The sequence below is a fragment of the Vicugna pacos genome, chromosome 26 (genome assembly GCF_048564905.1).
Source record: "Vicugna pacos chromosome 26, VicPac4, whole genome shotgun sequence".
Lineage (NCBI taxonomy): Eukaryota > Metazoa > Chordata > Mammalia > Artiodactyla > Camelidae > Vicugna > Vicugna pacos.
The window spans coordinates 12,502,123-12,525,653 of NC_133012.1; the positions used below are offsets into that span (position 1 = coordinate 12,502,123).

At 46.7% G+C, this 23,531-nt stretch overlaps 1 protein-coding gene across 3 annotated transcripts in view; it reads left to right on the forward strand.

Annotated features, from left to right (window-relative positions):
• Positions 1–294: 294 nt before the first annotated feature.
• The window catches only part of PRAG1 (PEAK1 related, kinase-activating pseudokinase 1), a 136,832-nt gene continuing 113,595 nt past the window's right edge, over positions 295–23,531 (forward strand). The window contains exons 1-3 of one of the 3 annotated variants that reach the window (XM_006201158.4): positions 295–527; positions 4,593–5,095; positions 6,875–8,712. In XM_006201158.4, the coding sequence (XP_006201220.1) occupies positions 4,766–5,095; positions 6,875–8,712 (2,168 nt within the window). In that variant the 5' untranslated portion in view covers positions 295–527; positions 4,593–4,765. Of the gene's footprint in view, positions 528–592; positions 1,004–4,592; positions 5,096–6,874; positions 8,713–23,531 lie in introns of those variants that run through there. The other 2 variants (XR_012064478.1, XR_012064479.1) reach the window with 2 other exon arrangements.

Below are 23,531 nucleotides of genomic sequence, written 5' to 3' on the forward strand. Positions count from 1 at the left end.
CTCCCAGGGTCGCTCAGAGCCGGCTGCATGAAGGGATGCAGGACATCTATAATACCTGTGCGCACATTGTGGTCAAAGGAAAGCTGCAGACACCCGAAACTCGCCCCTGTAAAACCGGGCGGGGCCATCCTTGGAGAGGGGTACAAAAGGGCGCTCGCTGGGGGTCGGACGGCGCCAAGTCTCGGGCTGGAGGCGGAGCCTCCGGGTCTGGAGAGGGAGGGGGGCGGGGCGTAGATCGCGGGGTGGAATCCCGGGCCAGGGAGCCAGCCCGCCCGGGGGAGGGGGGCGCGGAGTGGCGGCAGGGACAGCGGAGGTGCGGCGAGAGTCGGGAGGGCGGCGCCAACGAAGGCGGAGGGGGCGGAGCCGCGCTCGCAGCTGCCACCCGGCCGGCGGGCGGGGCAGACGACACCGCCCGCGGCCGGGCACGCACCGCGCGCACACACTCTCCAAACAATGCTCCGAGGCACCCGGCTAGGCTGCTGGCGGCTGGGCGACAGGCGGCGAGGCCGGGGGAGAGCGGCCCCGAGGTGAGCCCGCGGCGCCTTCTCCAAAGTCGGCCTCTTTTTGTCTGGCAAACGTGGCCGCAGAGGGGAGCTCCGGGGGAGCGCGGCGATCGCCGAGCTTGCGACCTCCGTCAGCGTCCCCGGGGTGACAGGCGACCCCTGGGGGAGGGTGGAGCGTCCGGACCGCGTGCGCCCCGGGTTGCGCCCGAGGTGGAAGCGCTGAGCCCCGAGGACAGGGGAGCCGGAGGTTATTCGATTGATTCGAGAATCGCGCTCTTTCGAACGGGGAAACTTTCCTCCGAGTTCCGGGAGGGGGACCGACTGTTCTGCTGGTCTCGCTGGTCTGGCTGCTCTGTTTGGGGCAGGAGAGTGGAGCGCTTTGGGGATTGCTATTGTGGAGACTGCCTTTCCGCGGCCGCAGGATTGTCACAGAGGCAGAGAAGGAGAGACTGCGGGGCAGCTCGGACCAGGCCCCCGGGGGTGATGCTTTGGGGCTCCAGGTTAGTATCTGCCTCTTAGGCAGCCCCGGTTGGATGCCAGCCTGGGAGTCTCCAGAGGGAATGAGATGATGCCTTTTTCCTGAGCTGTGGCAGAGCCCTCCAAAAGGTGCACTGTGAGCGCGTTCTTAACCTTTGCTTGTGCTGCCCCCTCCCCAGCGGGACACACACACACACACACACACTCTTCGAAAATACCACCTCTCCACTTTCCGGTCCTGGATGAGAATGGAGGCACGGCCAAATTGCTGTGTATATTTCTCTCAGGTAAAGCTCCGCCAGCAAGCACATGGCTTTGCAGAGCGATAGCAAAGCCCAAAGGTCTTGCAGAGAGGAATTTTTCCAGGCGTTCAGCCCAAGTCAGGTTGGGAAGACCTTATTGATCACTGGCCTGAACTATCCGTAACAACGCCTTCCCTTTTTGAGCCAGAAATTCGACAGGAAGCACTAAGGAATTCTGCGGTTATTTCTCTATGGTGGGATCTTGTGGAACGCGGGTATCCTCACTGCTTTAGACCGTAATGATTCTAACCCACAAAAACCACATTCCGACTGCTGAGATTAGATTACATAGCACTGGAGAAGGAAAAAAGAAAAAAAGTTGGGCGAATATCATGATTTACCCTGTGTGTGTGTGTGGTGGATAGGGAGAGAGAAGTAAGGCCGTCACTTTCTCCTTTTTGCCTGGGCAGCCCCTGTCAACGGACTGTTGAAATCACACAAACACTTTCATGCATATTTCTCTTTTCTGGTGTTGCATTAATTTAATTGTAATATATTATATACATTGTTAGATAAGTGTTTTTTGTCACTTCAGGGTAAGGTGTGAGCAACCTTTGATGCAAGTATGAGGGGCTTTTGGAGCCCAAAGATTTCGTTTTATGGATCTGGCCACCACTCTTCAGATTCTTTTTCTAATGGGGTGGGTGTGTATCTGACAGCTTCAGTCTTGCAAACTGTAGCCACAAATCTGTTGCAGAAGTTTGCAGAGGCAAAGATATTTTATCATGACTTGGATCAGAACGAATGCTGAGATCTTTTTCTAATCTTGCACTGCTGCCTCCCACTGAAATGGGGGAATTTGCATAATTCTGGGGGCTGCCTCGCCCTCGGAGGTAAAGAATGTGGGCTGGGAAGGTGCCTTTCCAGGCTGTGGAGAACTGGCCCTGGGAGGCAGGCACAGCTCCTGTTTTGTGAGTGCCACTTGAATTTTCACCATCTTTTAACTTAAAACAAATAGAGAATTCCAAGCACAGAACCTCTCTAGACAGATGGAACTGGAAGAGAATCCTTTCTGGCTTGATGTGGTGATAAATTCTGTTTGCTGTGACTGAGAAACCAGTTGTAACAGGATGTATAGTGAGTCAATTATGATGAGGAGCCCAGGGCTTTCTTCTGTTCAGGTCTTCAAAGACTTTGCCTGGAAAACCTTTCCAGTCTCTGAGAGTTATGTGGTTAAAGTTGTGCCCACCGCCAGAGAATTCCAGAGCTGAGGGTGGGAGCAAGGACAGCGCTCATGAACTGCTGAGGGGTTCTGAAGGCAGCTTCCCGAGTGTTGGTAATCCAGAGCCTCCCAGAAGTCCCAGGGCTGGAGTGAGCTACAGAGGAGGAGGACCTCTGGCACCAGGCAACCACGACAAGTTTGTGTCAGTTGCCTGCTAAGAAGGAAACGGCTTCTTTGCCAGTCTGTGGATGCCCACCTCCTCAGAGAGCCCAGCCCTTTGAGGAGCTGCAGGATCAAGATGAGCTCACCCAGAACTGATTTCCAAGCTCTGTCTCTCCATCCCACCCAGGGGTGCGGGAGCCTCTGCCTCCAGCAGAGCGGGGAGGTGGGGGGCTGTCTTTTCTGTGGCCGGGATCCCCAGGAAAGGACCTTTTCCCCACCTTGGGGCAAGAGTGTGGAGACTTGCTCTGCTGAACACCAAAATGCTTCCTCCACTTTTCCCTCCTTTCAAATTTCAGCAGCACAGCCTAAATCACTTGGTGGCCTGGCCTTGTAGAAGAAAAATCCTTGCTCTCTTCCTCTGCTTTTTGAAGCTTAGTGACCTCTTCTGGTGAACTTGGCAAGGAATGAACCTGCTACTTAGGTATTCACAGGAGAACTCAATTCGCAATCATCTTGATGCATACAATCCTAATAACAGAGTTGCGCAAGACAAATACGTGTCTTTTATTGCTGAGTATTCATTGAGCTTAAAGATGCACTGGTTTTCCTGGTTAACTTTGGAGAGAAAAGAGGCAAATTTAGCTTCAGCCCTTGTTGAATAAGCACCCCTGTCTGAGAGTGTGGGAGACCAGAAAGAGAGCTCTTCCCACAGAGATTGAAGAATGATCTTTGGGGTTCCTGGCTCATTCCACCTGGTTAGTCTTGTTGATGGTTTAGAGAGTATCAGCCTCAGAGCCAGTTCTCACGGGAGGAGGGTGGAAAGCAGACCCCGGCGCCAAACCCTCCCTGTCTAATGAGACTCTGTTCACCATAGATTCTTCAGGATGATTTTCTCCTAAACATGCTCCTTAGGAGGAATTCAGTTCACTGAAATGAGGAAATGGCAATCGACTGGGTATAATGTGTGGGGAAGTGACGTGAGAGGCTGCTGGCAAAGTTGGCTTCTCTCTCTAGAAGCCCCAAAGTCTCTGTGCCTATGGACAGGTCTTAATTCATGTCGTTGCCTTTGTTTTCCCATCTGTAAAATGGGGATGACAGCTACCTAATGAGTGATATTCAGGTTCACTGGTTAAAATCAGCAACCCTACAAGTTCCCTCTCAATAGTGAATTACCAGTCGAATTCTATTGTGCAAACTCTCTGCTTTCGGACCAACTCTCAGAGGCAGCAAACCCAGCCTCACCTCCAGGGTTTTCCTAGGGAAAAATAACTGTGGTCATCTCTTCCTTCTGTTATATTCTATCCAACTTGAGACCACAGGACTGTCCTGACTATGAATCTCTCTTTCTGTTTCCCTCCTTGGTCTGCAGCTTTGGCTGTATTGATCTCACTGAGCCCTGGGTCAAATATCACATATTAAGCAAGGGGAAGGGGGCGTGAAATCCCAAGATGCCAGACGTCCCCAAAAGGATCCCTAGGAGGGCAGGCCAGCACACCTCTCTCACCTATTGTGTCTCTGCCTCCTCAACAAGTACGGATTACAGTGCTGATTTCCGAGCCCAGGCTTGCCTCCCTACTCACATAGTTCTTGGTGAAAAATTGTGGCTTATCTTCCGGAAGCCGTGATTTTTATCTACCGTCCTACTTGGTGGTTCTTGTTTCTGTGTGGCAGAGTCCTAGACTCCAGACCCCCAGCAGCAGAGGATACATGAATGAGATACACACTTCTCATCAACAGCCCTGTGGGATTTCTTCCTGTTAACTGTCCCCAAACCTCCAAGCGCTCAGGATTTTAGGGGGCTGAAGTGTCTTTTATGCTCTACATGCAACATAGCTGTGTTTAGTTTTTACAGCTTTTATAAGGCCACAACACTAGAGAGGGACCGAAAGCCTCATGACAAACGGGCGAAGACCTCAGATTAAATAGAATACTAATCTTTACCTTTTTTCTTCTCCTTTCCTCCTCCCTCTGACTTCTGTTCCCCAGCCACATCATCAGACTCTAATTGATCATGCACCCATCCTCTGGCAGGGAAGATCTCTGACCAGGCAAGTGTTCTGCCTTTCCAGGAAGCCGGCCTGTAAGCCACACCCGCCTCCCCCAAGACCACGCCAGGAAGCCAGGCGCAAGATGAACCAGCACCCTGTCCACCGCTCAAGATGCACCAGACCCTCCCACTGAACCCTGAGAACCCGAAAATGTCTGCGTGCAGTGACTTTGTGGAGCACATCTGGAAGCCCGGGTCCTGCAAAAACTGCTTCTGCCTGCGCAGCGACCACCAGCTGGTGCCCAGCCGCCCCCAGCCCAGAGCTGGCAGCCTGCCCCCTCCACCTCGCCTGCCCCCCAGGCCTGAGAGCTGCCGCCCCGAAGATGACGGCGTGAGCAGCTCGCCCTACTCCAAGCCTACCATCGCCGTGAAGCCCACCATGATGAGCTCTGATGCCTCCGATGGATGGACAGAGGCCGGTGTGAGTGCCGACGGCTCGCAGGTGAGGCTGACTCAACCCTGTGGTATTTTTACAGGGGCTGCTCCTGTTGTAACACTTGGTGACTGGCGGGCAGCCAGGGAGGGCTGTTCCAGCAAGATGCCTGCAGGATGGCTTCCCGTCAGCTCGCCCCAAGACTGCTCCTTCCTGACTGCTGCCCTCTTTTCTCTCTGCCCTCCTTTCTCTCAGTCCCTTTAGGCTAAGAACCATTCAAACCGTCCCTCCAAGTTTATTTGGCGACTGTATGAATGATGTTTTTGAAGACTGTATCAAAGCATACCAAAATGAAACTTTCTAAAAGGTTAAAACATTTTTAATCGATCATTTAAAATATATACAAAAGTAGCAAGAATTGCTTAATGAATCCCATGTGTCCACCACCTTGAGGCATCAGCGTGAACAACCATCAACTCATGACCAATCTTGTTTCATCTCTACCCCTGCCCCCACCCTCCCTGCCCCATGATTTTAAAGCAAACTCCAGACATCACATCATTTTGGTACCTGTTAAAATTAAGTCTTTATTTAAAAAAATCATTACCCCACTTAAAAATATCAGCAGTGATTCCTTAATATCATCCAGTTCCTAGCCAGTGTTCATATTTCCAATTTGGAAGGTTGGATTTTTCCAGCTTTGGTGGAGGATCACTGAAAACAATTACATCCGTAGAGATTAGACCATCCTGCTCATCCCCCAGGTGACCCAAAGGTCTAATTATTTAGAGGGGGCATAGAGCCTGCCACCTCTAGAGAGATCCCCTAGGAAGCTGTATGTCTAGGGCATATTCTAAGAACTGCTTGTGACCTGTTTTGAACTCTTTGCCTGTTCAGGTTTTCCTAAACTGTCGTGAGTCCGGAAGGGTGTGTGAACTTCAGTTTTAAATCAGGGGAGGCTTGATTGAAGTGACCCATCTTCTGGGGTTACACTCAGGCTCATGGCCCCTTCCGAGTTGCTTCATTTTCTGGAAGCTGGCCACACCTATTCCCCAGGCCTTTCTCCATACCTTCGACCTTCATAGACATAAACCAGGGACTCCTGTTCAGAATCTTCTTGGAAAAGAGCCACATGCAGGTCCTACTATGAGGCTGCTTTACAAGTTGGGGTAGGGAACACTTTAGAAGGGAAGGAGGAGGAGTCGGTGACTTCAGTGATGGGAATGACCAGCCCACATCTCTGTCTCTAGCTCAACTAGTCCAGCCACTTGTGCAGGCCTGGACCGAGGTCACTGCCTATAACTGGGAGAAAGATCATGGCTCAGAGTGAAGCAAGGGAGCTGGGGCCCAGCTCAGAAACCACCCCCACCCTCCTGTCCTCTGACCCCACCACCCACCCAAGGTGTTTTAAAAGCCTCATGACTTTGGTTTCTTCCTGCTGTGACAGGGTTATCAAAAGACTAACAAACAGAAAGCAAAAATTAAACAAAACCTCAAACTCTATTTCAAAGCCCATAGGAGAACTTACCTCATCCAGCAGTTTCGAGGGAGAAGGCAAAATGTTCTTCGTTAGCGTGTTTTTCCCCTACCTCACAGACTTAAGCAGAAGAGTTACTGACGTGGGTGGGAAGTGCAGAGCCTGGGAAGGCCAATGACTCCACAGGGCCCCTGGCGATGATGAGAAGGCTGTGGGGAGAGATCAGAGGGGAGGCGTGCTGCCCGGCTGCTCCACGGCAGGCAGCAAGAAAGACGGTTTACAATGTCGCGGCCCTACCCTCTCACTTTCTCTCTCTTCCTTTTTTCTCTGACAAGGTCTAATGTAAGTCTTTGAACCTTGGGGTTGTGTAGGTCATCTGGAGACGAGCCCCCGGCAAGCTTCCCCTCCCGAAGCAGGAAGATGTGCCAGTAGTTTACCTGGGCAGCTTCCGTGGCATCCAGAAGCCTGTTGGGCCCTCGGCCCCTGCAGACGGCCACCCTCGCTGCCCGCCTGCCTGTGCTATGGTCAGCCTGCAGAGCCCAGAGCCCCGGGGGGAGCAAAACGCCGCCCTCCACCCCGTGAGCTTCCTTGATGACAAACTTGGACGAGAAGCTAAAACCACAATTCCTTACCAAGAGCTGACTTCCGCTCAGGAGAGCTTCCGCCAGAAACTGGCCACCTTTGCTGGGATGACATCTGGCTGCCACAAGGGCCCCGGGCCCCACCCCTCTGCACAGCCCCTACGGGAATCCCTGCCCTCCGAGGATGACAGTGATCAAAGGTGCTCGCCCTCGGGGGACAGCGAAGGGGGAGAATATTGCTCCATCCTGGACTGTTGCCCCGGGAGCCCAGGCACCGGGAATGCCTCACAGGCCAATGGCTCCCGACACGGACATGGTGGTGGGGACTGCGCGCCAGTGTGCTGGGAGCCCAGGATGTTTTCAGGGCCCATCAAAGAGGGGAAGCAGGCTTTGAGCTTCCCCAGGGAGTGCTGCAGCCAGGGCCCAACAGAGAACCCACCCCGCTTGGGCCCAAAGAAACAGTCCCTCACGTCGGAGGCTGCCAGCTCCTCAGATGGCCTCTCCTGCGGGAGTGCCAACAGCCGCGCCAGCAGTCCCTCGGCCCCCCACTTTGAGAGCGACTACTGTTCCCTCCTGAGGGAACCTGGGCCGGGGAAGCAGCAGGACTCTGGCTGCCGTGGGGTGGCCTCCAGCAGGTGCCTTGGGCCAACAGGGGGGTCCCAACCCCCAGCCCACCCTGGGGAGGCTGCACAGCCTGAACCCATCTATGCTGAGAGCACCAAGAGGAAGAAAGCTGTTCCAGTGCCTTCCAAGCCACAGGCCAAGGCGGAACAGATGGTAGCTGCCCAGGGCCAGGGCCAGGGCCAGGTCCGGACAGCTAAAACCTGGGCTCAGAAGACAGTATCTGGCTGGGGCCAGGACAGGGAAGGCCCAGAGGTAGCCCCCCAGGTGGCAGCCACTATCACGGTCATGGCGGCTCACCCAGAGGAGGACCACCGCACAATCTACCTGAGCAGCCCCGACTCCTCGGTGGGGGTGCAGTGGCCACGTGGGCCCCTGAGCCAGACCCCTCAGGCAGCCGAAGGGGAGCCTTTATCTGGGCAGGGGCTGAGCTCGAGGGAGGGCCACCATCAAGCTGCCAGTGAGAACATGCCCAAGGGGAGGCCTGCCATCCCCCCCAAGCTGTCCAAGAGCAGCCCCGGAGGGTCCCCGGTGTCCTCCTCTGCCTCCCCACTGTCTGACCTCAGTGAAGGGAACTCAGGTGGTGGCACTGGGCTCCAGCCTCCATCCAGGAGCCTCGCTGACTCTGCTTCCTCCTGCCGAGCCAAGGGAGTCCCTACCAGTGACTCTGTCAAGGGCCCCCCGCCCGCCACCACCACATCAGCCTTGGACCAGAGGCGGCCCTGGTACCAGACTGGGGCCTGGAGTCGCCAGTGCCGGATAGAGGAAGAGGAGGAAGTGGAGCAGGACTTGTTAAGTCAAAGCTGGGGAAGAGAGGTGGAAAATGGCCCCACGGACCCCTCGAACTCCTCTACCTGGCACCGTCTCCGCCCTACAGACAGCTCTTCTGGGCAGAACAGCAAAATCGGGACCGGGATGAGCAAATCGGCATCCTTTGCCTTTGAGTTCCCCAAGGACAGAAGTGGGATTGAGGCATTCTCACCTCCCCCGCCGCCTCCAAAGTCGCGGTGAGTACAATTGTGTGTGTGCAGCTCAGGTTTTGTCCCAAAGGACAGGGGGCTCTTCCAGAAACCTTGGTCTTTGCTGTCTCTACAGAAGGCATCCCACACAGGCTTGGAGTCCTGACTCCAGGCACCAGTGCTGGCTCAGAGATTTTGTGGCTTTATGCAAATTTCTGCGACTTGGTGCTCAGCACACAAGACTAGGAGCAGTGCTCTGCTTGGGAATGGCTATTCGAAGGCATCTTTCCAAGAAGCACTGCCAAGCTGTCGCTCTTTCCTGGTGCCCATCATCCTGTAATCAGGTGCTCTTTTTCTCCCCATCCCTCTGAAGTATCTGTAGCGGCCTTTCCCCTCAGCTCCTGCAATTCTCCATTTATTTAAACATGCAAAAGAAGGCAGGAGGAGGCTATGCTACAGAATCTCTAGAGGCAAAGAGATGGGGAGGCAAAGGAGCCACGCCAGTGTGCTTCATAAATTGTGACCCTAATGGTGATTAGGCCTTGGAGCCAAAAGCAGAATAGTAGGAGGTGCTGCATGTGGTTTGAAACCCTCAGATGTGGGTTTTTAAAGAAAAAAAATCTAGTTTCATGTTAGCGTGCTGAAACTCACAGCTTTCTCCACCATTTCACTGCTCTCTCCTGCCAGTTTAAAGTCCTTCTCAAAGGCCCAAGAAAAATAAATTCCTTTTTTACGGTATTATGTTGTCCATGGAATTTAAATTCTGGGGGGAAAAAAAAGTCCCTCTATTAGAGCAAAAAGGATTTCTATCAGGGAAAGGATCAACCTGCTGTTTTTCAAAAGATGACAGACTTTCTTTAGCTGTGTCATCTCCAGTGGCTCTGTTTTGGCTCATGTGCCTCCAGGTTGATGTCAGGAGCAGGGAACTGACCACAGGGAGAAGCAGCAATGACTCTTGACTTTGAACATCAAGGCGTCTCAGGCTGTGATGTATTCTAGCATGGACTTTTTCTGGGACCACTACTTTGTTCTGGTATTGAGTTGGCCACCTGCCATGAGGAGTAGACATCCATCCTCTGGATCCTTAGGTGGTCACGGACTCATTGGCTACAGTGTTCACACCCTGAATGAATAAGGGGTTCCACAGCTCAGGAGAGCCCCCATCTATATGGCACTTACTGTGGGCCAGCCATGGATCCAAGGGACTTAGACATATTAACTCATTTGATGCTCAGAACAACCCTAGGAGGTAGGAATTACCATCCCTAATTTACAGATGACAAAACAAAGATAGAGCTGAAGTAACTTACCTAGGTCACACGGCCACACCTGGCAGTGTGCCTCCAAAGTCTGTGCTTCCAAACACATAGGGCACATCAGCAGGCCTCAAGACTGGGCAGGGCACACAAGTAAAGTGTGGGCATTTTATCTGTCTGCCCTAGGCTTGAGAAGGTTGGTAGGAAGTATAGGCTTCAGAGTCAGAAAATCAAGTTCAAGTTCATGCTGCCTCTGTCTCACCTATAGGTTGAGTGATCTTGAGTAAGCCACTCACTGTGACTGAGCCTCCAAGAGACTCTCCAAAATCAGATAATAATAACAGTACATTTATAACTCTCTGTTGTTGAAAGGCTCAAATGAGAAGAATAGAAGCCAACGCAGAGATGAGTTTTGTAGGCAAAAAGCCACCTTAATGGTAATGGGGACACCACACCCTATAGGAATGGTCCTGGCCCAATCCCAGAAACACCACCTGAGCCTTGGAGAAGGAACTGAAACCTCCTTGTGTAAGAGTCACAGGGCTTGGAGATACCCCAGTCACCGTAGCAGTGTGGCTCGGGTAGGGTTTTCATTAGCATCTGGTTTGAAATCAGAGTTTATGACAAAACCATTAGATTATATACAACTCAAACCAGGTGGGAATCTCAGAGATTCTGGGTTCCAGCTCTTAAAAAAAAAGTTTTTATTTTCAGGGCTTTGGGGAGAAAAATCTAGGAAATATAATTAGCTTAAGGGAACACAGAGAAAGAAAAGAACATCTGATAATATTTCAAATAAATCAAACTGTATCTATTCATTTGGGGGAGATTTTTCAAGCATAGCCAACATTATCTCTTGAATCACATCTCTCCCATGAGGAGGTAAGAGGGCAGCCTTAGGACCACAAGCTGACTTTTAATTTGGTAACTCTGTGATGTCATTGAATGCTTCTGAGGAGGGTGCCAGGAACCCACAGCTTTCAAACCTAGCAGTTCAGGGTGATGGCAGATCAGAGTATTGATGAGGATGCAGCCCATAGCTGATCCAGTACCTATACCAGTACCTTGCTGGTAACTGGCAGGCTGATGTCAGTTTTCCAAGATGGAAAAATGTTGGAACATCTTTGAGCAACATCCAAAGTTAACTTAATTTCTTCCCGTGGGCCTTCTGTTAAATGTTCCCTATTTCTAAGGATCAGCGCCACCTGTGAACAAAGATAATGGTTCTCACGACATGTGTTATGTGCACACACGACTCTAGAGGAAGGGACTGTTCCATGCAGGGTAGTGTTACTTTTACTTACACTCATTTAAACAGATCCATCTGCTTTCTCAGGCCATTATAGAAGAACAAAGAATCATTTTCTGATTTGCCTGTGGTCCTGTTTTACAAAACTGACTGACTTGAAGGGAAGGAAAGATAGGTGTTGAGAGCGACTTGGCTTTCCTGTGGTCTTGCTCTGAATGTTTCACTATAGCTTATCTGTTGGTCTGAGACACTGTCCTCTGTAAACTCCCATTAGGATTCCTGAGAAAATTCTTGCTGTAATGCCGTGTAAGACAAAGGTTCTCAATACTCATTTAATGCTCTGAAAACCATTTAGAAGTGTTTGAGTACCTGTCCAATCCTCCTCCTGGGCAGGTAAGTCAGTCTGGGTCCCTCTTCATCTGCTGCTGCCAAGGCAGCCTCCTACCTGCACAAGCTCACACCTACTTAGACTAACTAGCCCCACTGAGTCTCTGGGTCACCCTTGCTCTAATATAGGGCACTATGTGATCAACACATACTGCTGGTTAGGAAATGGGAATCTGAAGGAAAGAAGTGTGGACTTCTTAGTTTAAATGTCACCTTCAAGACGTAAGGCAGTTTAATGAAAGCATACAGTGCCTGGGGGAATAATTAAGATGGGAAAAAATCAAATTTATTTATGCCTTTTATTTCCTCACAGATGCAAACCTGGTTTTAAATGACTTACGACTTCTGAGTGACAAGTGACTTCAGTTGAGGGAAAACTCATCTGATTAGTGCAGACAAACATTTCACAAAGAAACACCAAATTAGGCTGATAGACCTGAACTCAGAGGTGGGATTAGAGGACAGCAAGTGAATGAGAAATAAGACAGATTTATATGGTTTTGGTTTCCAAATGGTCTGGCCCCAGGTGAGACTAACCAAAAGAAAGAATGGTATCCCCAGGAAAGTGAGGGATTACTTTGTTTTAAAGTTATCGCTCGTGCTGATTATAAGTTTAACCCGTTGCTTAACTAAGATTCTCTACAGGGATTCTGGGGAGTAAAGACTGAGTCTGTCCTGGGGCTTCTGTTCGTTCTTAATTCCCCTCCCTCCCATGCTGCTTCTCAGCTGACAGGTGGTGACAGTATCAGAGATAGAGGTCTCCTCTGTCCAGAGAAGTGGCCACTTTGCTAACCAGAAGAATCAAAGTGTCTTCGCTGTGTGGTCTCTCAATAATGGGGTCTCTTAGCAGGACTTTGCAGGTGGGAGCAGGATGAATGTGATGGGTCATTGTCTCCAGACCCCATATCCAATCTGATGGAGCCTCCAAATGCTTTATTCTTGAGGCACTTTCGACTGGAGTTGATCACAATGGAATGGCAACAACTTATTAGGAAATCCCAATCTGCACATAACAGGCTTTTCTGGGTGGCACTTTGAAAATCACAGTTTGTATCAGAAAGCACTATCTGTGCTTCAAGAATATTCTCTGACTTTTTGGCAAAAATGAAATAAATTGGCTGAAGGTCGAGTTGGCCCAGGGGAAACTGAATCCTGGGCATATGTCAGGCGGAGAAATTGCCCCCTGCTCCACACATACACAAAGTTTGGCAAAGCACATGTATCAACAATGCAAGTTTATATTCTGCTCCATGCCAGGGGCAAATTAATAGTTGGCCCCTTCCCATGCGTTTGTGGATAGAATTTGACACTGGACATGTAGTGATGCCAAAGCAGGGAGAATTAAAATTGATTCCTATCTTCCTATTCTGTAATTAAAAAACAAAACAAAACACTGAGTGGAACAGTAGTATATATAAAATATTTACGACATTTTCTCCATTTTTGAGCAGGCATCAATCGCTAGAGCTAGGGGTTAGAGATTCCTTAATTTATCAGATATCTACTAACTTCCTACTTTCTGTTAAGCTCTGTGCAAGATGTTAAAAAAGCCAGTGACTGGGGTTCTGCCCCTTAAGTCCACTGAGAGTTGAGTCGGTATAAATTAAAGCCAGCAGTGGGCAGTATGACCGCCAAAGGCTAACTCCTGCTGTGATTGCCTTTGATGAGACTGCTTATCATAGCATCTAGATTCTCACCAAATTCCCTGTTCTGTGCAGTAAGGCCAAGGTAAGCTCAGCTTGGTATCCAAGAGTAGTGATAAAATAGCCCTTCCTTTAAGGTCCTTTGACCTGATACAAGATCACACTTAGTACAGGCATATAGATAACCATAAAAAAAAAAAAAAAAAAAGCCAGATACTCCTTGAAGGTAAAAAGCATGCATAGCCATCTGGAATTCCAAAATATCCTGTTTGATGCCTGGCACATATAGATGCTCAAGAAATACTTGGTTATGCCCTGTTTATTTCAGTTTCTCCAAAAGCACCTAACTCTATGCTTTGCACGTGAAAAAATATGGAGAAAGGATCAGGTAGCATTAAATATTTGTATCAGAGTATCTTTCTGATTTCCAGGTTTCTGATTGCTCCAGTACTATGTTCTTAACTCTGTCTTGGTGGTTTACACAGTGTGTTTTGCATTAAATCAGATTCACGTTTGTAACTCCTTGAGAGCTTATAAACTTTTGGGAGTACAGGAAGCATGTTTCATACATTTTTCTTTGGCTTTCCCATAGGATACTTTGGGATATAGTAGGTGTTCAATAACAGATTATTGAATTAGAACAAAACCAGAAACAAAAAAAGGCCAGAGGGAGCTACAGATCTTGGCCTTATTTTCTCACTGGACACCCCATTATATTTCTGTGGCCAGCCTTGCTCAATAAACATTGTCACCTTGAGTTAAAGAAACTGAGGTTAATAATTATTAGTGCTTCAAGGTGGGCAAACACCATGAGGGCACAATGCATCCTTTCATGGATTAATTACTCTCCAACGATTGTACATTTGCTTTTTTTTTTTTTTTTTCCTTTTTAGCTGAGCAGGTGTGTGGAGCCCAGCCCTCTCTTGCCACAAAAATGTACCTTTCAGGCAGTAATCACCTAAGGACTTTTTTCCCCCACCCATGAATTGCAAGGAATTCTAGGGTGTGGTTTCATTTCTCTGAGAATAGATTTTTCCATGCTTTCCCCGGTGGGTCAGGAAACCCAAGCATGGGCTGTAGGATCAAGCCCCCTCTGCCCATAAGGTGATGAGAAGCACTTTGTTCCTAGAATAGCCAGCCTGCCTTTGGGGTGTGGAGCCAACTGGTGAGAAATTTTCTCTATTTGTGGCGCAAGAAATTTGTTGTTGTTTGGTGATCGCTGATGTGTTCATAAAAAGACTTGTATTTTCCTGTATCAGGTTAGATAGACCAACTACAAAGACTCCTCTGCAACCACTTCTGCAGCTAATAATTTTCAGAGTTTAAGATCAGAGCTGTCATCCTCTGGGCTAAAATTGCTCGTTATTTCTTTCCGTTGACTTTTGGGCAGATTCCTAAAAACGTTGGGTGTTAAGGGTGCTCGTGTTGTTCCCATACAGCTCTGTAAAATCCTCTGCTTTATTAGCTTTTGTCTAATGCTCTGGACAGTTTATTCTCTCTGCTTTTCTAACCGGCCAACTCATACAAACAAGTGTTCTTCACTGGGAAAGAAGGGGAACTTCCAGATTAAAGACCACTTAAAAAAAAATCCTTCCCTTTTAACTTAGATGTTTTATTCTCCAGTTTATTTTAGTATCTGTCACTATCAAATGATCGTGCTGCCTTCCTGGCAGTTTAGATTTTAGCCATTTCATGCCCATTATGCATGTTCTTAAAATTTTTTTTCCTTAAGTCTAAAACCTGTCTTTTAGGCAAGCAATTGGCAGTGTGACCACTGTATGTTCCTGAGTTGTAGAAGCCCCCTAGAATTGCTCCCGTCTCTCAGGTGCTCTGTAGGCAGTTAAATGAATAAAAATACAACCACCTTGTGTTGCCGAATACAAGACCTCTCTACCCAACTTAAACTGAAACTCGAGGACAGTTTTGGATGAAATAGAAAAGGCAGCTTTATTTCTTTGTCTGGCAAACGAGGTCACAGTGGGCCGGCCGATGCCTTCAAGAGTGTGAGCCTGTCAGGGAGAGAAGATAGGGGTTTTATAGTAAGAGTTCAGGGGGCAGCACTGGTTTCCACAGAGATCGCATGCAAGTAACAACTTGTTGCAAAGTTGTCTTTGTTTTTCTAGAAGCAGCAGTCCCCTTTATTCTGCTGAGTCTGAAGTTCACCTCGCACTTTGGAAGTCTTCTTAGATTCTTGTGCCTACAACAAAGGTGCTTAGGAAAGCGGTTGTGGAAAAGAGGTCTAGAGAAAAACTTGTGCAATTTAAAGTTGGTTGATATATGCTTCTGGCATTTTAGGCAGAATAAGGCCTGAGATCTCTTGCTGCAGAGTTTGTACAGGCTAGGACAACTGAATACAAAGAAACCATAAGGGGCTAAAAATAACTGCAGGCCTGAGTAGTTGAGGTGAGTTAGGAACAAGAAGATGCACAAAACACCCAGCTACTCTCTCTGAGGTGTTGAGAGCAAAATGAGGGGGGATGGGCAGATCAGCCAAGCTCCTCCCTCCCTCCCGGCCCAATTCTGGTCAGCAAAATCCGGAGAAAACCCCTTTAAATTAGTATACAGTTAAGCAGTTACAAATACCCTATGGTCACATATGACAATAGGGTCCTGCTCAGTTACACTTGGGTAAAGACAAGAATAGTTGACTAAATTGTCATGTTAATTAGTAACAAGACCTTAAAGATCAGAAAAGAAGGGGGGAAGTCTTTGGAATTTTAAAATCAGTCATAGCAGGGAGGTAAGTTAAAATAATTCTTATAAATATGTGCAGATCAAAAGGAAGATGTTGTGACTGCATGTTCTTGAACCACCAGGGCAGTTAGGTCGCATTCTTCACACCAGTTGCAATCAATTGGAGTAGCAGTCTGGGGTCCACACGGGAGATGGTGAGGTCACGTGCACCCCCTTCAGGAAAGCTTGCCCTCATCATTTGGTACTGTCTGCAGGTGATGCAAGGGGGAGTGCAGACACAAGTGCCAGTTATTTACCAATTCAGTTTAAGAATCTAAAATTTACCATCCGTAATGCAAAGTCATTGGTAGTCAATAACCGTCTCCCATACTAATTTAAAAGTTCCATACCGGGGAGGCCCTGTCTGTGGTCTGTCTAGCACAGATGGCCGTAAGCAAGTGTTTGCGGTGGTCTTCCTCTTTGATGATAGCCTCCAATTTCAGGCTGTTATACCAAAATGTTTTGTTTCCTGTTAATGAGTGCTTATGGATATTCCATGAATTTTTGGAACTTTGTATTTTAGTAATGACAGTTACCATTAAGTCTATCATGCATTATTTAAAGTATTATTTCTCTTTATAGACCTTAAATTTACTTTTGCAGTCCTTAAATCTTATTAAATAATGGATGTTCACTTAGCCTCACCCTCGTTAGCTTGTAGCACTGACTTTTTATGCCCCAGATTATGAGATAAGGGGGTAGGGGCCAGAGATATGTCAGAATCTTGAAGCTGGAAATTAAATATTATAATGTAAATTTAAATTTGAAAAATTGAAAACAAACTATTGTTTTCATAATACATAATACATACAATTTTTCTGAGCCTTTTTGACTGGTGATAGGCCATCTTTTTTATAGGAACGTTCACTGTGAGGACAAGACGCATCTCCCTAGGAGAAAATAGAAGAAAACCAGGGCAGGAGTATTTGCTGATCTGTTATATTTACTTGGCCACCTCCCCACCTCCTTCAAATCTCTCAGAATGCCTTCTCTATATTCACATTCTCTCCAAAACTTGAAACAGGAAATTGTCTGTATAGTGAATCCTAAATCCAGACTCTTGATCTTGCTTCTTATCCTACCTTCAATGCTTGTCCACGCTTCCTATAAAATCAGAGAAAGATAGTGAAAGAGACTCTTCTAACAGTTCAGAGTCTGAGACTTTCTTGATCTTGATAGTCATTTAATCACTATGTATTGAGGACTTGGTGTAAGTGAGCTAAAATGAATTACCCAGGAAAACTAAGTGTAAGAATACACTGTGCACGAATGGTCTTCATTCCTGAGTGATGCCTTCGAGAGCCATACACAGATCAATAAGGGGACATATACAATGAAGATCATTACAGCATTGTTCATAGTCAGCAGGGAGTTGGAGCAAACACAGCTGGTCATCTTTAGAGAAACAGCAAAGTAAGATGTTGTGAGTATGAAATTAAATACTTAATAGCAGTCAGAAGCTATGAGTTAAATGTATAGACAGAAACATGGATGAACCTTAAAGTGGTCTTCAGTGAAATAACTCAGAAACAGATCTGTCACAGTGCAATTAATATAAATTTATAACACAAAATGGCGCAATATAGTGTAAGTACCTGGAAGTGAGAAACTGGGACATTAGAGAATTAGAGATGAGGGTAAAGGGAAAAATGAAAATAATGCAAATCAATAGGAAAGTGTATCATTAATTGAGGCATGTGACCTTCTCACCTCTCTGCTCCTCAAGTACAGACAAACATGAAGACAGGCTGCATCATGCAGTGATAAAGGGAGGACTTATTTGAGAGAGGTTAAGGATGCCGATTGAAAATATAAGCAAAGTGATGAACGTTTGGGATAGCTGCTTTGGAGGATGAGAGGTCAAGTGAAAGGTTGGCCAGGTAGCTCCAAGAGCTGGCTGAAGTCAGGGAGGAAGTGTTCATCATGGTCCCAGTCTGCATGGTTGTGTACTTTACTAGAGAAGTCCTGGGCTGACTAGTGCAAGAGTGAGGATGGACAATGTTTGGAGTTATGGTGTGATATTGTGATTTATAATAAATATATTTTGTCTTCATCCCCATTTCTGGCACAGAGCACCTAAAACCCTTGGAATTTCCTAAGTGCCGAGAGCCATAAAGGTGTCTTTTGTTATGTTAATGAGATGACTTTTGGACCCCACCTGAGAACAGAGCCGTTGCCAGGGGAACCAGCTATGTTGATTAGAGGGTTGGTATTTCAGTCTTACCCCCCCTTCACCTCCAGGGAGGGGAGAGGGGCTGATGGTTGAATCAGTCTCCAAAGGGCAACGATTTAAATGATTTAATCAGTCATGCGCTTGTAATGAAGCCTCCATTAAAAACCCAAAAGGTCAGTGTTTGGAGAGCTTCCAGGTTAGAGTGGGACACTGGGAGAGGGCATGGAATCTCCTGGCCTTTCCCCATACCTTGCCCTATGCATCTCTTCCATCTGGCTGTTGCTGAGTTATATCCTTTTAAGTACAGTGTTTCTCTGGGTTCTGTGAGCTCTCCAGCAAATTAATTCAACCTAAAGAGGGGATCCTTGGAACCTCCAACAACAGAGGGCTTGTGGAACTGAGCTCTTATTAACCTGTGAAATCTGATGCTATCTCTGGGTAGGTAGTCTCAGAATTGAGTTGAATAGTAGAACACCCAGCTGGTTCCGAGGATTGATGGTAGGGGAACACACCACCCCCTGTTGGAATTGGGTGACCAGATCCCTTATGTAAGGTAGGGCTAAGGCTGAGGACAGATGTAGCTGTCGGGGAGGAGGTTAGGGGGTTGCTGAAGAACTGACCTGGGAGCGGGAAGGGCACCTGACCTGATAGCCTGAATCTCCCAAGTCAGGAGGGTAGGAATGAAGTCTAACATAAATACGCACGGATTACACCAAATAGCTGGACTCAGAAGCTGGGTCAATGATGTGGACTTGAAGCATTTGCTGAGTCAAGAGAAAAAGGGAGAGATAATTCTGAAAGCCGCGTTGCCAAAACCAGTACTCTAGAAACAAAAGGATTCTGGCCAGGCACAGATCATCGTGGTGGATGAATTCCGACAGGAATAGGTCAGAACTTGAATGAACAGCAGTAATTCCCAGGTTGGTGAGTAACAACTCACTATTGTTCTGGTTTAGTCAATCACCAGAGTCCTCCGGGTGCTAGAGCGTGGGGAGGTGGTGTGAATGGTGAAGGAATCATGGAGCGTTCTTATTCTATACCAGGGAGATGGGCTGATGTTATAAAAGAAGTTCTTTTGTTTCTAAATTTTTACATAATGGGGCTAAACTACCTGGTCTTCTGAGGAGTGGGTCAGCCCCTGAGCATGGGGCTACACTACAGATTATCAAGCTCTTGAATGTGTAGATTCAAACTGAGGTCTGGTGGGTGGACAAATAAACTCTTCCTAGTTATTTTAGAACAGTGTATTCCTTGAAGAATCACCCTGATGTACTTTCTTCTCTGGGTCTCTTCAAAGTTATCATAGTAAAAGAAGAGATGTCAAAATCTCTAGCCCATCTATTTTCTGCTTCCATCCAGGTAGCAAAGAGAATTACTGGGTTTGCTGGAGGCTGCTGAAGTTTTCTCTGTCTCTCTCTCCCCACCCATCCATCCATCCACCCATCTTTCTGTATAACTAGCACTTTCTATGTACCTAGTGCTGTTTTAGCACTTGTTAATTAACCCGTTGAGTCTTCTTAACTACCTCAGGAGATATGTAGTGTTATCTCCATTTTATAGATGGGAAAGTGAAGCACAGAGAGATTAAGCGCCTTTTCCAAGGCATCCAGCCAATAAGCAGTGGAACCAGGACCCCAAACCCAGGCAATGGGGCCCTCATATTCGTGCTCTTCACCACATCAATAGCCTTCCTGGATGACTCCGAAATCCATCTGGGAAGCTGTTCAAATGCTGACACCACTGTTGTTCCCAAAGGCTCCAGAGGGTCCTTCCACACTGAGCTGGCCTGTGGCAGAGCAGCTGGTGGGAGGGGCCCCTCTGTGGATTGCAGTTGTTCAGTCTTTACTTCCATTGGTTATTCGTTGCTTTCTTTTTTTTTTTTCTTAATTTTTTAAATTGAAGTATAGTTGATTTACAATGTGTTAGTTTCAGGTGTGCAGCAAAATGATTCTGTTACACAGATGCACACATGTTCTTTTTCATTTTCTTTTCCATTATACGTTATTACAAGATATTAAATATAGTTCTCTGTGCTATACAGTGAGACCTTGTTTTTTTTATCTATTTTATGTATAGTAGGGTATATATGTTAATCCCAAATTCCTAATTTTTCCGTCCTCCCCTTCCCCGTTTGGTAATCATAGTTTGTTTTCTATGTCTGAGAGTCTGTTTCCCATTTGCAAATAAGTTCATTTGTATCATTTTTTTAGATTACATATATAAGTAATATGATATTTAGCATTCTCTGTCTGACTTCATGTAATATAATAATCTCTAGGTCCACCCATGTTGCTGCAGATGGCATCATTTCATTCTTATGGCTGAGTATTATTCCATTGTGTATATCTTCTTTATCCAGTCATCTGTCGATGGACATGTAGGTTGTTTCCATGTCTTGGCTATTGTAAATAGTGCTTCTGTGAACATTGGGGTGCATGTATCTTTCTGGATATATGCCCAGGAGTGGGATTGTTGGATCATATGGTAACTCTATTTTTAGTTTTTTGAGAAACCTCCATACTGTTTTCTGTAGTGGCTGCACCAATCTACATTCCCACCAACAGTGTAGGAGGGTTTCCTTTTCTCCACACTCTCTCCAGCATTTATTATTTGTAGACCTTTTAATCATGGCCATTCTGACCAGTGTGAGGTGATACCTCATTGTAGTTTTGATTTGCATTTCTCTAATAATTAGCAATGTTGAGCATCTTTTCATGTGCCTATTGACTATCATTGCCTTCTTTTCATTTTCTCTTCCCTTCTGCTGCTTGTGTGAACATGTGTAAGAGTTTCTTCCTTGACTTTCCAGGAAGTTGGAGACTCATTGTTCTCAGGTGATGGGATTGGAGATACAGGTGCAGTGGACCAGGTGATAGGGTCTAGCCTCTGAGTTCTTCTGCACAGCCTTACCTGCTTCTCCATAGCTGGTCTCCCTGTCCTCAGCCTTAGCTGAAACCTCTCCACGCTAGGTAGTTACAAGCATCTGCCCTCCTCACTGCTGCACTAGAACTTCTTTAGGAAAGTACAAGAACATGCAGACTTGGGGCCACAAATAAGAGACTTTGATTTTCCGAGATGTGAAAGTTCATCTTTTAAAACTATTTGTATCTCTCAATGCCAAAGTACACACATAGTATATAGTCAGGGCAAATGCCTGCAAATTGCCATTTGACATTTTAATCAATTAAGTTACTAGTTACTAATTAAGTTACTAGTAACCTAAATGTGTGTGTGTGTGTGTGTGTGTGTATGTGTGTGTGTACCTTTAAAAATAAGCATGGCTTTATTCCTGTTTTAAAATTATTTCCACTGAATGCAAAGTAGGTTTGTTTTCAGGTTGAACCAAAGGCCTTTTCAGTTTGTACAGCCCCAGCAGTCACTAGTGCATTAACTGCAAATGCAAATTAACAAGCCTGCACCGTGGGGACCACAGAGGTCATCTGACCCAAAATGAAACTGATTTCCTATTTTTATAAGTGCTAATAAATCAGTGGGGAAACATGCCCCCAGAGCAGACTGGATCCATTAGTTCCTTCATTTGGCACTTAGACACTTGCAAAATAACCCCCAAAGCATCTTCATCAGAAAGCACTAATGATAAAAACAATAAAAACCTTTCCAGCTTAGTTATCTGCATTTCTCATCCCCTTTCTTGAAAAATAAAAATTTTAACTATAAGATTGTGTAAATTCAGGATATTTTGGAACTGTTGTATTTTTATGTATGAGAACGGTTCTAGCTTTTCTGAGGGCTGTTGTTTGCTCACTGTTCCTGCCTTTTGCAAGTTTTGCTGGGCAAGTGTAATTCTTTTCTTAAAGGAAACATTTATCCTCCCAGATGCCACCAAGTTATTGAAACAGAGGCAGATAAACTTAATCAAGAAGTATTTAATAATTACTCTGTGTTCCAGCATGTCCTGACTATGACACAGCTCCTCAAACAGTTTATAATTGTGGTGGTAACAAGCCCATTTCACATGAAACAGTTAGAATAATCTAACCAGGATTATAACCAAATGCTCAGTGATGTGAATCGGTCTCAGTTTGGTATGAGTTCCAGAGGGGACAGACCAGTCGGAGGAGACTGAAATGGCTTGGGGAGAGTTTGTAGGTAAATGGTCCTGGTGCTGGATCTTTGGGATGGAAAAGGTTTGAAGGGAAGAGAGAATTTTTTCCTCTGTGCCATGTGCCAGGGAGGGGAGGGGACAGGAATGCAGGCTGCTTTGGTGACAAGGGAGAGTAGCCCAATTGGAGCAAAGGATTTATGAGGGGAAGTAGTAGGTATTAATTAAGCAAAATGATAATTTTTTGAGACAAAAAAAATCTAGGCATGTGTTCTAATGTGTAGACAGTGAGAGGAAATATTTGAAATTGAAAGTGTGAAAAAAAAATCTGGGGTGTGTATTTCTGTCACCATGGAGGACCAAGGTGGTGGCTGAGGTCAAGACTTAAGAAGAGCTCTGTGTAGGGCTTGATCATCATTATGAGAGCAGAGTTTTGGAAAGATTTTGAGTCAGGATGCTTTGCCCCAAGGCTGCAGATCTTTTCTGAAGATGTGGATTGAACCCATGTATACTTTTTTAGAGAAGCTTGATAAATATCTGTTTACCAGGGTGAACGTTTGTTGAAGCAGGAATAGTGTCATCTCTACTCACTATTGTATCCACAACACCTGACGCAGTGTCCAGCAGGCAGTCAGTATTTAGTTGTTGAAAAACCTGAGAATGGTCTTAAGAAGAGATAGGATGCGGGGTGCATGACAGGTACTACAGGCATAAGATAAAAGAAAATGGAATGCTCTTTTTCTCCAAGCAAACCCCATGTATCAGCTTGAATCCTGAGTGATTTTGACTTTAGGATGTGGCTAAATAGTAGAGAATGAATGGGGTGAAACCTGGTGTATTTGAGAGGGTATTGGAATTGCTTCTAATGATGAAACCCAACAGGACAATTGGAGATTGAAAGCTGCAGGTCACAGAGGCAGAGCCGTCCTTATTTTCCTGTGCTTTTGCAGGAAGTGCATTTTATAGAAAAGTCAGAGAGGAACTGAGGGGAAACGGAGAGCTCTGAGCTGGCGAATTCACAGCAGGCTGACAAGGCACTCCCGGCCGCCTCTGAAGCTGGCCCTTCATTCTCCGTGCTGCTCCACGGGACCCCCCCGTCCCTGGCCCAGCCTGTCCCTGGGCTCTCGGAGGCCGTACAGATGATCGCGGCACCACGGGCTGGAGTCTGGGATGGTAAGAGGCTCGCATTCTTTGATTTAGACACAATTTAATTTATTTGCAACTAAACTAATCTGTTTTCACTTCTTGGTAATTTAAACAAGGTATACAGGGTTTTGTAATGTGTTCATGCTTCCAGAGCTACCTCAAAAGTCTGCTCCAAAAAACTAAATTTAGCAGTGAACTTGACCAATCCAAAGACGGT